The 15,026-nt window shown below is 38.6% G+C and overlaps 1 protein-coding gene across 1 annotated transcript in view; it reads left to right on the top strand.

Annotated features, from left to right (window-relative positions):
* Positions 1-10,344, top strand: part of LOC126474913 (phosphatidylinositide phosphatase SAC2) — a 373,240-nt gene extending 362,896 nt beyond the window's left edge. The window contains exons 15-16 of the mRNA XM_050102409.1: positions 8,028-8,140; positions 8,219-10,344. Coding sequence (XP_049958366.1) covers positions 8,028-8,140; positions 8,219-9,343 — 1,238 coding nt within the window. The 3' untranslated portion in view covers positions 9,344-10,344. The remainder of the gene's footprint in view (positions 1-8,027; positions 8,141-8,218) is intronic.
* The last annotated feature ends 4,682 nt before the right edge of the window (positions 10,345-15,026 follow it).

The following is a 15,026-nucleotide window of genomic DNA, read 5'->3' as shown; positions in this document are numbered from 1 at the left end:
CATTCACGCCTGTCGCGACACCACTGGAGGCGGGCTGCATGATGTTGGGGCGTGAGCGGAAGACGGCCTAACGGTGTGCGGGACCGTAGCCCAGCTTCATGGAGATGGTTGCGAATGGTCCTCGCCGATACCCCAGGAGCAACAGTGTCCCTAATTTGCTGGGAAGTGGCGGTGCGGTCCCCTATGGCACTGCGTAGGATCCTACGGTCTTGGCGTGCATCCGTGCGTCGCTGCGGTCCGGTCCCAGGTCGACGGGCACGTGCACCTTCCGCCGTCCACTGGCGACAACATCAATGTACTGTGGAGACCTCACGCCCCACGTGTTGAGCAATTCGGCGGTACGTCCACCCAGCCTCCCGCATGCCCACTATACGCCCTCGCTCAAAGTCCGTCAACTGCACATACGGTTGACGTCCATGCTGTCGCGGCATGCTACCAGTGTTAAAGAATGCGATGGAGCTCCGTATGCCACAGCAAACTGGCTGACACTGACGGTGGCGGTGCACAAATGCTGCGCAGCTAGCGCCATTCGACGGCCAACACCGCGGTTCCTGGTGTGTCCGCTGTGCCGTGCGTGTGATCATTGCTTGTACAGCCCTCTCGCAGTGTCCGGAGCAAGTATGGTGGGTCTGACACACCGGTGTCAATGTGTTCTTTTTTCCATTTCCAGGAGTGTATATTGTGAATAGCAACGGTCCTATGACACTCCCCTGTGGCACACCTGAAATCACTCTTACTTCGGAAGACTTCTCTCCATTGAGAATGACATGCTGCGTTCTGTTATCTAGGAACTCTTCAATCCAATCACACAATTGGTCTGATAGTCCATATGCTCTTATTTTGTTCATTAAACAATTGTGGGGAACTGTATCGAACGCCTTGCGGAAGTCAAGAAACACGGCATCCACCTGTGAACCCGTGTCTATGGCCCTTTGAGTCTCGTGGACGAATAGCACGAGCTGGGTTTCACATGACCGTCTTTTTCGAAACCCATGCTGATTCCTACAGAGTAGATTTCTAGTCTCCAGAAAAGTCATTATACTCGAACATAATATGTGTTCCAAAATTCTACAACTGATTGACGTTAGAGAAATAGGTCTATAGTTCTGCACATCTGTTCAACGTCCCTTCTTGAAAACGGGGATGACCTGTGCCCTTTTCCAACCCTTTGGAACGCTACACTCTTCTAGAGACCTACGGTACACCGCTGCAAGAAGGGGGGCAAGTTCCTTCGCGTACTCTGTGTAAAATCGAACTGGTATCCCATCAGGTCGAGCGGCCTTTCCTCTATTGAGCGATTTTAATTGTTTCTCTATCCCTCTGTCATCTATTTCGATATCTACCATTTTGTCATCTGTGCGTTTATTATTTAATGGATATTATTGTTACTTTATTTAGAACATAAAAGTGGTCAAGCTTTGATTATTTAAATATGTTAAAATGTAAAATAATGTAGAATAAGCTGTAGCCAATCAGATGGACAGCTTCAGGAAAGGGAACTGCCCTAGTCAGTTGAGTGAGGATATTCGGTGCACGGGAAACACGGCCAGGGACGGGCAGAGCAGAGGGACAGTGCTGGTGCAGACGCAAAAGTGGACGGTTCATAGGTGAAGAATCGGACTTGGGTTTCGCAATGAGATTGTGAATGATCGAACTGTGTCAAATGGATATGCACTTGAGTGTAATAGTAATTCTAAATATGACCACTTTTGCTATTAGTTTTCTTTCTGAATAAACGTTATTCTAACCAAATCACAACTATGTGGCCTACATCATTTATGGGTCATTAATTTAGTTCCCGATATTATTATTACTGTTATTATATGTTACATTAACTTTGTATTTTACAAACTTGCCATCAGCCAGACAATTTAACCAAAGGCTCACAAGTGTATAATTTAGGGCATGTAATGTGACACATGCTGTTCAACCGCTGAGTGAGTTTGAGCCAAGACATTTCGACGAAGGGGAACTGCTTGTGAGCCTGAACATCTTTGGGATGTTAGCTCGCATCCTCCAACAAATCATAGAAAATCAGACCATGGGCACTCCAAAATACGGTTAATATAACCTCACCAGCCAATGTCTTATAGATAAGTGATTCAAACAATGCCAAATCCAGGATAGATTCTAAAAATATTATGAAAAGGATAATTTCTATCCACCTTATAGTGGAGATGCTGAGTCATAGGTAGTGTGCCAGAAAGTGAGCTTTTAACCAACAAGGCCTTCGTTGAAAATAGGCAACACACACACACACACACACACACACACACACACAAACTGCCAAAGTCTCTGGAAGCTGAAGCCAGACTGCGAGCAGCAGCTTATGATGGAAAAGGTTGCCAAGTTGGCAGGGGTAAGGAGGAAGCTGGGTTTCTAGTTGAGTCTGATTGGTAGGGTTGGTGGCAAGAAAGTGTTTCCACTGTAGGGACTGGAAGAAGGAGAGAAGGTCTTTAACAAGTCCTGCTTGATTGAATTTGGCAGTGCAGCAAAAGATGAGGCCTTTGGAAACATCTGAAACTTCTGTGGGTCTGAGGATTTTGGAGGGAAGTTTCATCACTGTGTTTCAGGTGTGTTTAGGTCTTGGATTCTATATGGTGATGGTAGGGAGTTTACAAGGGTATGATAAATGTAGTAGGTTTGCAAGAAAGGGTTTGTCAGCTATGAGGGGATGTGGGGGAGGTTTGGATGCTTTTGTAGTAGTGGTGGATAGTGGTAGCCCAAGGCGGGAGTAGGAAGTGAACAGGGTGGAGCGTTTTTTTGAGGCAGCACTGTGCGTGTTGCTGTAGTTCCTCGAGGGTAAGAGTTTCAATATTTGATATGGGCTCCAGGAATTAGGGATTGTAAGGCTGCCCTTACCAAACCTACCAACTGCCAGCAATACCTCCACTTTGACAGCTGCCACCCTGCCACTCATTCCATACCAAGAAGTCCCTTCCATGCAGCTTAGCCACCCTTTGCTGTCGTATCTGTAGTGACAAGCGGTCCTTTTCAAAATATTCCGAAAGTCTCACTGAGGCCTTCACAGACCATCATCATCCTCCCAACCTCATACGTAAAAAGATTTCCCATGCCTTATCTCTCCAGTCACCCACCACTTCCCAAAGTCCCACCGTCTGGCCACAGAGGATCATTTCCCTCATGACTCACTACCACCCAGTTCTAAAACAAATGAATCACATTCTCCATCAGGGTTTCAGCTACCTCTTGTTGAGCCCTGAAATGAAGAATGTCCTTCCCATTATTCTTCCAACCCTTCCCACAGTGTTATTCCAGTGCCCTCCGAACCTACACAATACCATCGTCCATCCCTATACAATTCCTGATCCAAAACCCTTGCCTCATGGCTCATATCCATGTAATAAACCTGTCTCATACATCCTCCTACTACCACCTACTCCAGTCCGGTCACAAGCATCACCTATCCCATCAAAGACAGGGCTACCTGTGAAACCATGTGATTTTCAAGCTAAGCTGCAGGCACTGTGCTGCATTCTACATGGGCATGGTAACCAACAAGCTGTCTGTCTACGTTAATGTCCACTGACAAACTGTGGCCAAGAAACAGGTGGACTACCCCATTGCTGAGCACGCCACCCAACTGGACGTTCTTCATTTGTCACTGTTTCACAGCCTGTGCCATCTGGGTTCTTCCCAACAACACCAGCTTTCCTGAATTGTGCACATGGAATCTCTTCCTGCACTCCTATGTTCCCATAACCCTCCTGGGCTCAACTTTCATTAGTCAAGGTCCTTACCCATCTAGCCCCTGCCTGTTCCCATTCCAACACTACACATACCTCTGTTCCACCGATGCACCCTCAGTCTTTTTACTTCTCTCCTTTTCTGCTACAACTCACCCCACTTCCCCCCCCCCCCCCCCCCCCCTTGCTAATCTCTCGACTGTGGCTAATTGCCCTACCCTCTCTCCACCCCATCCCTGTATGCTCCCACAAGCCCAGCTCTACCCTGGTATTCCTCCGCTCTCTGCCCCAGCCTCCTGCTTATCCCCACCACCCAGTTGCTTCCCCCATCATGAGCTGCTGCTCACAGTCAGGCTTCGCTGCCATAGACTGTGGTTGTGTGTGTGTGTGTGTGTGTGTGTGTGTGTGTGTGTGTGTGTGTGTGTTTTGTCTACTTTCGACGAAGGTCTTGTTGGCTGAAAGCTCACTTTCTGACAGTCTTTTCGTTGTGCCTATCTGCAACTAAGTATCTCTGCTATGTGGTGAGTAGCAACTATCCTTTTCCTAGTGTAAGATAAGTGATTTATGATGTTTCCACTATGTGCTTTGGCACTCAGACTCTAACTTTATGCATAAAAATGCAGTAAATGAAGCAGGCAAAAAGGAATACAAACGTCTCAAAAATGAGATCGACAGGAAGTGCAAAATGGCTAAGCAGGGATGGCTAGAGGACAAATGTAAGGATGTAGAGACTTATCTCACTAGGGGTAAGATAGATACTGCCTACAGGAAAATTAAACAGACCTTTGGAGATAAGAGAACCACTTGTATGAACATCAAGAGCTCAGATGGAAACCCAGTTCTAAGCAAAGAAGGGAAAGCAGAAAGGTGGAAGGAGTATATAGAGGGTCTATACAAGGGCAATGTCCTTGAGGACAATATTATGGAAATGGAAGAGGATGTAGATGAAGATGAAATGGGAGATATGATACTGCATGAAGAGTTTGACAGAGCACTGAAAGACCTGAGTCGAAACAAGGCCCCTGGAGTAGACAACATTCCATCAGAACTACTGACAGCCTTGGGAGAGACAGTCCTGACAAAACTCTACCATCTGGTGAGCAAGATGTATGAGACAGGCAAAATACCCTCAGACTTCAAGAAGAATATAATAATTCCAATCCCAAAGAAAGCAGGTGTTGACAGGTGTGAAAATTGCCGAACTATCAGTTTAATAAGTCACAGCTGCAAAATACTAATGCGCATTCTTTACAGACAAATGGAAAAACTAGTAGAAGCCGACCTCGGGGAAGATCAGTTTGGATTCCGTAGAAATGTTGGAACACGTGAGGCAATACTGACCCTATGACTTATCTTAGAAGCTAGATTAAGGAAGGGCAAACCTACATTTCTAGCATTTGTAGACTTAGAGAAAGCTTTTGACAATGTTGACTGGAATACTCTCTTTCAAATTCTGAAGGTGGCAGGGGTAAAATACAGGGTGCGAAAGGCTATTTACAATTTGTACAGAAACCAGATAGCAGTTATGAGAGTCAAGGGACATGAAAGGGAATCAGTGGTTGGGAAGGGAGTGAGACAGGGTTGTAGCCTCTCCCCGATGTTATTCAGTCTATATGTTGAGAAAGCAGTGAAAGAAACAAAAGAAAAATTTGGAGTAGGTATTAAAATCCATGGAGAAGAAATAAAAACTTTGGGGTTCGCCGATGGCATTGTAATTCTGTCAGAGACAGCAAAGGACTTGGAAGAGCAGTTGAACGGAATGGATAGTGTCTTGAAAAGACCATATAAGATGAACATCAACAAAAGCAAAATGAGGATAATGGAATGTAGTCGAATTAAGTCGGGTGATGCTGAGGGAATTAGATTAGGAAATGAGACACTTAAAGTAGTAAAGGACTTTTGCTATTTGGGGAGCAAACTAACTGATGATGGTCGAAGTAGAGAGGATATAAAATGTAGACTGGCAATGGCAAGGAAAGCGTTTCTCAAGAAGAGAAATTTGTTAACACCTAGTATAGATTTAAGTGTCAGGAAGTTGTTTCTGAAAGTATTTGTATGGAGTGTAGCCATGTATGGAAGTGAAACATGGACGATAAATAGTTTGGACAAGAAGAGAATAGAACCTTTCAAAATGTGGTGCTACAGAAGAATGCTGAAGATTAGATGGGTAGATCACATAACTAATGAGGAAGTATTGAATAGGATTGGGGAGAAGAGAAGTTTGTGGCACAACTTGACTAGAAGGCACAACTTGACTATAAGAAGGGTTCGGTTGGTAGGACATGTTCTGAGCCATCAAGGGATCACCAATTTAGTATTGGAAGGCAGCGTGGAGGGTAAAAATCGTGAAGGGAGACAAAGAGATGAATACACTAAGCAGATTCAGAAGGTTGTAGGTTGCGGTAGGTACTGGGAGATGAAGAAGCTTGCACAGGATAGAGTAGCATTGAGAGCTGCATCAAACCAGTCTCAGGACTGAAGACCACCACCACAACAACAACAACAACAACAACAACAACAGTTCTAAGGTGTTCACTCAAAGTAATTACCAAATGAGATGTTTGGTACACTATCCAATGAATTTCCATCCCTGGTTTAATCATGTGGACACCCAGTGTACATCCAGCAAACTGAAACTACCGTAACATTACCCATAAATTTGCTAAAATATGTTCTCCGAGTTTCTCTATGGTTTCCTGCCACTACAGGTATTTGATGAGTTGGTTTTATACATCGTGATATGTACATTTGCTCTTGTAAAAGTCATTCACAGATGAATAAAGCTAGTACTATTGCTACTACATCAAGTATCAATAATAACCTCACGAAGTGTTATCCATTTATTTTCAGCAACAACTACAGTAACACCATTGGCATCCAGCCCATCATTGTGATTATACAGAACTTAAGATTGTATTGGTATCACTTCTGAGTTCAGCCAAAATTTTTGTCTCCTGTGTCCATCTTTTCCTTAGGGCTTCTTTATTCATCCATCCCATTCTGTAGATCCCATCAAGACAGAGAAGCTACATAGTGTGAATAAAACATTTTGCCATAGAGATGCTTCTATGATTAGCTGCATTCATGTTGTACATTTAAAAGAGTCATCATTAAAGATAATTGACATGTTTTATGTTAAAGGTTCTTTTACAGACTGGAAAGCTTCAAAATTTTTGGCATCTGTAATAAGCAGAAAAATTTTGACAAATACTTTGTTCTCCATGACTTTAAGTATGTAGTTGGTCAAAATGCTGTAATTTTCAAAACAGTGCTTATGATTATGCTATTTAGTTTCTATTTGTCTATTGAAAGTGGTTGAACAGCTGTGTCTGTATACGGACAGATGTCAATGAACATCACTTATGTATTCTACGAAAGTTGCTTGGATACAATAAGCAATGGTTTTCATCTGTAATAACTGAACGTCCATAATTCCAGGATTTTGATAATTTACTGGAGGAATTGTCAGTAACAGAAAATTTTTATGTACTTCTGAAGTTTTAGAGATTCCTGGGGAAGTATTGTGTTCTTGTCCACCTTATTAACAATCCACCATAGCAAAGGACTTCATCTTTTTTCTCCTAGGTGGGATAAAGAATTCATATGGAAATTAGTTTTATATCAAGGCTCTGGTAATCTAAATCTCAGTTCTTTTGAAACTGTTTTATCTGGCTGAAAATTGTTGAAACCGTAAATACAGTGATGTGAAAGTCTGAGAATTTTTTTAGTCCTGAAGAGGTCTTCGCAAGTATTTAATGGATCTACAAAATATTCTTACTACCCTTTTGTTGTAAAATAAATTTTTTATCAACCTTAACTGCAATACTCCACAAGATTTCTCCATAAGATAGCAAAGTGTGATAATTGCTTACTCCACCATTTCCTGTTCCTGCATCTCATTCTGAGTTGGTACATGATCTGTATGAAAATCAATGTGGCTGTATCATTAGCAAGTTCTTTGAGATGAGATTCCAAGAAATGTTGATGTAGTAGTTAAATCACTCAGGTGCATTATTCAGCAACAACATTAGCAGCTTGCTGATGGGCTGATATTTCTCTTTTTGTTCTGCTTTCTGAGCTTACGCACATTGCTAGGTGATTTCTCTTGTTGCCTATAACATCAGGAAGTATGCCAGTATAGCAAATTGCTTTTACCAGTGATTGATTTCTGTCTCAGAGAGTAATTTATAAAGAGGTGTTAAAGATGTTGCAGGGAGGTGTATTTTAACCAGATGTTGCGAATACTTTTTATTTGGGGCCTGTTAAATAATTCCCTTTCGTTACCAAATGTCATATTAATGCCAATGTTATCTATTTCAGGTACCAGGGCACTGACCAATATGACTATGCAATTTAATAAGTTAAATAAAATTGGCCATAGTTTCAACACGAAGAAAGCAAAATCAATTGTCTCAGATGAAACACAACTGAAGGTACATAAATATGGGAAACAAATCCTTATTTAGGACATCATAGATGAACTGTGGATAACCTTTCTGTTTTATTTCCAGGAAATGTCTGGTGTACAAGGCAGAGGGGAAATGCATGTGTCATACAGTAAGGTTTCCAGTGATGAAGAAGGTGATGATGGTATTACATATGCTCCAGGTCACCAGGAACCTGTTATGCCTATAAATCACTCACCTATTTCATTCTCAAAAATCAAGGTAAAACCTGTGGACTCCTATCTTCCAAGTGTGGGTATTATAATGTCAACAAGAGTAAGTGAAAACATGTGTACAAGAAATACAGAAAGAATTGCCATTCTTAATCAGACTGATGAACTCTTTCCTTTGGCTGCACCACATATTGACAGTGTGTCTTTATCCCAGGTAGTTCAGAACGTATCCATTCGTAGACATATTCTGACACATTCTCGTACAGATTTAAGTTTAGATGTGTCAAGTCTACATTCGGCTAATGTGACATCAAAAAATTCTTCTCTCACCCCAAGTCCTCTCAGACAAGGTTCAACAACACCCGAGATAACTATAGAGAATACAGCAGTTTCAAGTACAACCCTTAATCGGCAAGAACCTCAAAAATTTGATGGTTTAGAATTTACATGTCCGGAGAAATCAGGAGAAAATGCAAATGAAATGCAAAAAGGAGAAAGAAAATTGTCAACTGGAGCAAAATTAACTCCTCCAAATACTCTTCCACTGACACGAAAGTTATCACATTCTTCAGGTGAAGTTGATGGGGGGCAGATTACCAAAACCAACGAATTTACTAAGCAGAAAAATGAGAATATCAACCAAAGATCTTCAAATATTAAATTTGGAGACAGTGATAGACATTTGATAGGGAGTTTGAGATGTTCTTCAGAAAGGGAGCTTTGCTTCAATATTACGTCTTCACAGAGTGAAAATGCATTGCGTTCCATAAGAAGTGGTTTCACGAATGCAATTACCAGTCCAGTGGCAGTAACAAAAGATCTTGTCCTCTCACCATTTTCAAAAATTGCCAAAGGTATGCAAAATCTTGGAGCTAATTTGGATCCACGCAAGCTAAAAGGACCTGTTACAGGTGTTTCAGGCATGGGACGACACACTGTGATGGAACAACATTGCGAGGAAATACAAAGGCTACAAGAAAAATGGAAAAGTTGTAGAACCCGTCTCATTGCATTGTAAATTACTGCACAGAGATTTATCATGTATGAACATTGTCTTATGTGTAATATCTGCATTACTTTGACACTGGATGCTGGCCGTTCAAGTGCGCACTGTAAATGTCAGTGAAAACTTTGCTTCCTGTTTTTTTGTTAGTTTTATTTTACTTTACAAAGGCAGGACAAAATGTGATAAGATAATGTACACAAATGTTGTCTTTATCATTTTTTATTAGGTTTGTGTGGTTCACTTCTCTAATAATTAAATTTTTAGCATTCATAGTGAACTGTCTTGCAACTGTAAAATAGTTTTGCTCTTACTGTGATGTTTACATATATTTTACTTTTCTATTTTATAATTATTTATTGCTATTTATTGTCATTGTTAGCATGGGACACCAAATCACATTTTCTGTATGTAAAGAATCACAAGAGAATACTTAAATTTGTGATAAGTGTTTGTCAGCCTTTCAACAATATGCATGAATAAATCCTCAATTCCAAAAACACTACCCTACCATCCCTACAGAACATAACATCACATTTAATGGAAACCACATATAGATAATACTGAACAAATTTGTTGCAGATCTTTCAAAGACTAAATCCCAGAAAACATATTCACTTCAAAAGTCTATGGAGTTATTACACAGCACAAGTTCTTAAATGCAATGCATATTTACTGTATGTTTATTTATACAAAGTAAGAAAAAGCTGTTGTACAGTTGCAAATGAAATATATGTTTGTCTTTCATTTTTAATTATGTGTTCATAGTGTGTTTTCAAGGCAGTGTTTTATGTCATTTTTTTATGTCGTTCATCTACAGTCATAGACTTGAAATATTAGTGTTTTTGCAGAATTTTTGTTGACATAAGCTGGAATGACCCTTCATGTAATGTCTTTTAAGTCAGTTGCTTTATACATGCACTGCATCACTAAAGATTGCTCTCTATTGTTGTCATAAGCTTCATTGTAATTCATTATTGTTAGAACTTATCATTATTATAATAAAAACTAAGATTGATCATTTTTATACTTACTTAATTCTTCTGGGTTTTCTGTAAATTGCACAAAACAACCAAACTAAACCACAATTTTTTAAAAAAAGTAATTTGATTGATGATATGACACTGATGTTCAGTATAAGGAGATAAATGGTTTTCCAACACTTAATTTGCTTTAGGTGAAATTCCAGGTAATGCCAAAACACACACACACACACACACACACACACACACACACACACACACGCACGCACGCATTAGTAAAACAATACATAGTGTTTGGAACTTTTAATTCCTTCCTCAGGGAGGAGGAAAGGGAAGGTTGGAAAGACAGTCTGTTGTATTAAGAGATCCACCTGTTTTCATAAAACAGCTGGGTTCCTCTCAGTCTCACTTATGAGTGACCTGTCCCTCTTTCCTCCCTGAGAAAGGAATTAACACTTGCAAAGGTAGATGTGGCTTTTTCTAATTTTAAATGTGTGTTGGGAGTACATTGAATTTCACCTCCTGTAAGTTAGTTCTGGCCAGCCATTCTTTGTTTTGTAATTTTACAGTTTTCCCAAGCAAAATAGCCTTTTGATGTAATATAATTTTTGTTTAATAATAGATAGGCTGTCCCAGGAGTAGTGGTCAATATTCAGTGATGTGACAGCAACCATCATTTGAAGCAAAAAAGTCTGGTAAACATGGGCTTCGAAATGCATACCTTAAGAGATATGAGCACTACTTAATCTCTGATTCTGTGAAACAGATATCTTCTACTGCAAGCACCTTGCTTTCCCTATTTTGGGAAGAAATAGCTTCAATCAAAATAAGAATATGCAAACCTTAAGAGCTATGAGCACTTGTTCATTTTCACTATTGTGAAACACATCTCTTTTACTGAACAAGTGCTCATAGTTCTTAAGGTTTGCATTTTAGAACCCATGTGTACTAGACTTTTTTGCTTCAGATGATCATTCCTGTCATGTCCTGAATATTGACCATTGCTCCTGGAACAATCTGTAATAACACTTTACGATTATATCCAAGGATATATATCCTTGGTAACAGTGGTTCTACGGGTATTAAGCCTAGGTTTAAGAATAGTTTCTATGCCCTGTGGGCATTAGACCATTGTCTAAGAAACATACCTTAGACCATGGCTTAATGCTCTAAAACCAATAAGACCAAGGCTGTGAAAACCTGCATTGTACGGTGAAACTATTAAGGTTTTAATGATTTATTTGTGATGTATTGTGGATGTTTATTTACAGTTCAGTGTCATTTATTGAAAGAGAATTTTATATCTGAATAATTCCAAAGGTACATTTATAAATATTTATCTTTTCAGATATGCACCAAAAGCCTTGTGTGGATTGTCGTGATTTACAGATACCTTGAATAGACATGTTTTTTGAACTTTTAGGGTTTTAAGTCTGTTTTTATCGTGTGCATCCTTATATACTGATCATAAGGAATGCATTAGCTCTAGTAAGTTATTGCAGTCACTTCACTATTTCAACCTGCATTACAGATGGATCTGTTGCCTCCAGCAGTTTTATCTTTTTGTAATGTAGTTTGTAGCGTTCAATTTTGATTATTATTTTCACTTGCTATACATATATCAAGTGTTTCCTATTGTGACAGTATTTGTAGTTATTTAAGAAATTCTGTAGGATACAACTAAAATACCTTAAATTGGATTATATGTGTATTATAATGTTCAAATAAGAGTAAGTGTTTATGAAATCCCAATTTATTACATTTCATATGTAGTATTTTTGTACTCAATTTTCTTTGTAAAGAGGCTATGAAAGTCTGGTCAGTGTTCATATTACCACACAATGTTTGAAAGCTTTAAACTAGAAAACCATGTATGTTAGCAGAAACTGTGGTTGATGTACCTAAGTGCTTTCAGCCAATAGTTTTCGTTAATTTCCAGGAGATTTCCTGGAATTCTATGTACCTGAGATTTATGAGTGACAGCAGAATTATGATGACAGATTGAAAACAAAGGACAGAAAATAATAAATATAACAAAGAACACCAGTTTTCCAAAGTGTGCAGGAATGTTAGTGTTGTACTTAATTCACCTGGTGAATCACAAATTGTGATATTTTCCTTTAGTCAGAATGACTGCAGAAGCACACACTTATCGAAATGGAAGCAATTTTTGAGACCATATGTCCTAATGCATTTAATGTTGGAGAATAGTAACAATATTTTTGTCAGTTACTGATACGCTGTGCCTGTAGTTAGTAGAATCCATATATACAATTCTGTGTTTTTGTAAAACAATAATGATGTTAGTATGGAATTTTTATATTGCTGTGATTTCTGACAATGTGTGCATAGACAATGTATATCTTACCATTTCCCCATGAATAACTGCAAAATATCTTACCATTTCTCCATGAATAACTGCAAAATATCTTATTATCCTTAGTTGGTGACAAACTGTGCAGGAAATTAAAATAAAAAATTGAAATTGCATCCATTAATTTGGCAATTAAATATGTGCTTTGCTATTGGAGTGCAGCATTTCATAGAAATATACTAATGGCTATAGTAAAAATAAGTTCTTAATTTTTGTTCCACATTTGTATCAATGTTTTTGATAGTAAATAATTACGTACCGATGCACTATTATCAAGTGTAGCACATTATAGGCATCATTACTACCTCTAACTTATAGATAGATGCCTAACAGTTTATTATGTGTTAGACAGTTGTTGTTATTCTGCCAAATCATTAACCTGTATTAATAAGATGCTTCAGGTGTAGATGTAATGAGGCTTCATTCCACTTTTTCTGTGCATTGTGTTTCATGTATAGACATTGTTTGGGGTTAAGAGTTTATCTACTTGTGTGTAATTTAGTTTGATTATCATAATATCTACTAGCAAAAATTGTACACCTATAACTGATACTATAAAGTCATGTGGCCCCAGTGCAAACAGCAGAGTGATGATGGTCACTCACCATATTTGTGCGTGTGTGTGTGTGTGTGTGTGTGTGTGTGTGTGTGTGTGTGTGTGTTTTCCTTTTATTTAGGTATTTCCCTACTTGCAGAGCCTCTGTTGTACAACAAGTGGTTAACTTGATTCCTTCCATGGTTTGTACACTTATGTCCGTTAGAAAACCTTCCTGTTAATCCCTGAATACATAAGGTAATTTGTATGTACTAAAGGTATGAAATGAATCAGGTCATTTAAATGATGGGAAGTACATTTTTATTTTTGCTTTCTTTACAGAATCCATACCATAGTAATATAAAATGATTTTTTTTTTCAAGTGAGACAAGTGTATCTGACTTTATTGGTTTAACTTATTTCTCCATATCAAATGGAGGTAAAGAAAACACAATTACTGATCATCAAATCATGTCTTGAGGTAGCATACCATCGTTATTCAAAACCTTAAAAGGAGCAAAAAATCCAAATAATTTAAGATAACTGACTTTAAGAGGTCAAGAAAGTAATCTACTTACATCGATCCATGTTATAGGCCTATTGATTCCAATTTTGCACAGTATTTAGCACTTGCTTCTGCAATCTCTCACTTGTCTTGCCTCTTACTAATTGCTTTGCTCATCTGCTGTAGGTATTTCACAGTTTAAAAATTAATTGTATCCTTCATCTTTCCAGTAAAAAGAAAAAAAGAAGACTGTGAAAAAAGAAATATGTAGCCTTCATGCAAAGCATTTTGTAAATAATTTTCTCTGTATCCAAGTACACGAAATGATAACATTATCATACTGATTGTTGCCCTACCTAATCATGAATATAAAACAGTTCTTAACAAAGAAGCAGAACACATTGTTCTTAAAGAGAATAATCAGTCTTTTGAAAACAAAGTGCGATCCAGAGAAAAATTATTCAGGCTTCAAGTCAAATGTATAGTTGGCACATTGTTTAAAATTCTGCAGACACTAGTGCCTAGCGTCCTATAATGTGGTGAATTGCTGTAGGTTATGGGCAGGGCTCTGGTTCTATATAGATGTAGTGTGTGAACATCTACACAGATGTGGTTTTGAATTATTGAAGTGCTTCACACCATGTGTATTATAATATGAAGGTCTAAGTTAAATAAATAAAAGAAAAACAATTGTTTTAGGTTATCAAAGTATCACAAATCATTTGCAGTTAGTATTATAATTTCAGCTGTAGAACTAAAAAGTATAGGTAATATATTGAGTCAAAGAAAGTAGATTCCATCTGACTTAAGGTAATATGGATGTCGTATTTTTCATTTTCTGCATCAAACAAGATTGCACAGTCATAAAATGCTGCACTCACATGTGGGGGGATTAAGGTTCAAATTGCTATCAGGAGACTGACATTTAATTTTTCTGTGCATTTTATAAATCAATTGAGGAAAGTCTCAGAGTAGTTAGATTGAGAAATAGACAGTTGATTTCCTTCCCCATCCTTGTCCTATACAGCCTCAAGCTCCATTTCTAATGACCTCATCATCAATAAGATGTTAAATCCTAATCACCTTGCTTCCATAAAATACTGAAATCATGTTTAGACACATTTCACAAGAGTTTTGTAAGACAGTTGCAGCTTCTTTAGATCAGAACATAACCATGATCATTTGCTGTTCCATCACTGAATTTGATTTATTTCGTCTTGAATAACATTTTTCTTTCATTTTTGAACAGAACTCAAATACTGACTGTGAAAGCACACATAATATGATTAGAACATTACATA

The sequence above is a fragment of the Schistocerca serialis genome, chromosome 4 (genome assembly GCF_023864345.2).
Source record: "Schistocerca serialis cubense isolate TAMUIC-IGC-003099 chromosome 4, iqSchSeri2.2, whole genome shotgun sequence".
NCBI classification, from domain to species: domain Eukaryota; kingdom Metazoa; phylum Arthropoda; class Insecta; order Orthoptera; family Acrididae; genus Schistocerca; species Schistocerca serialis.
The sequence above is the reverse complement of the archived record's forward strand: the minus strand, read 5'-3'. Positions and strand labels throughout refer to the sequence as shown.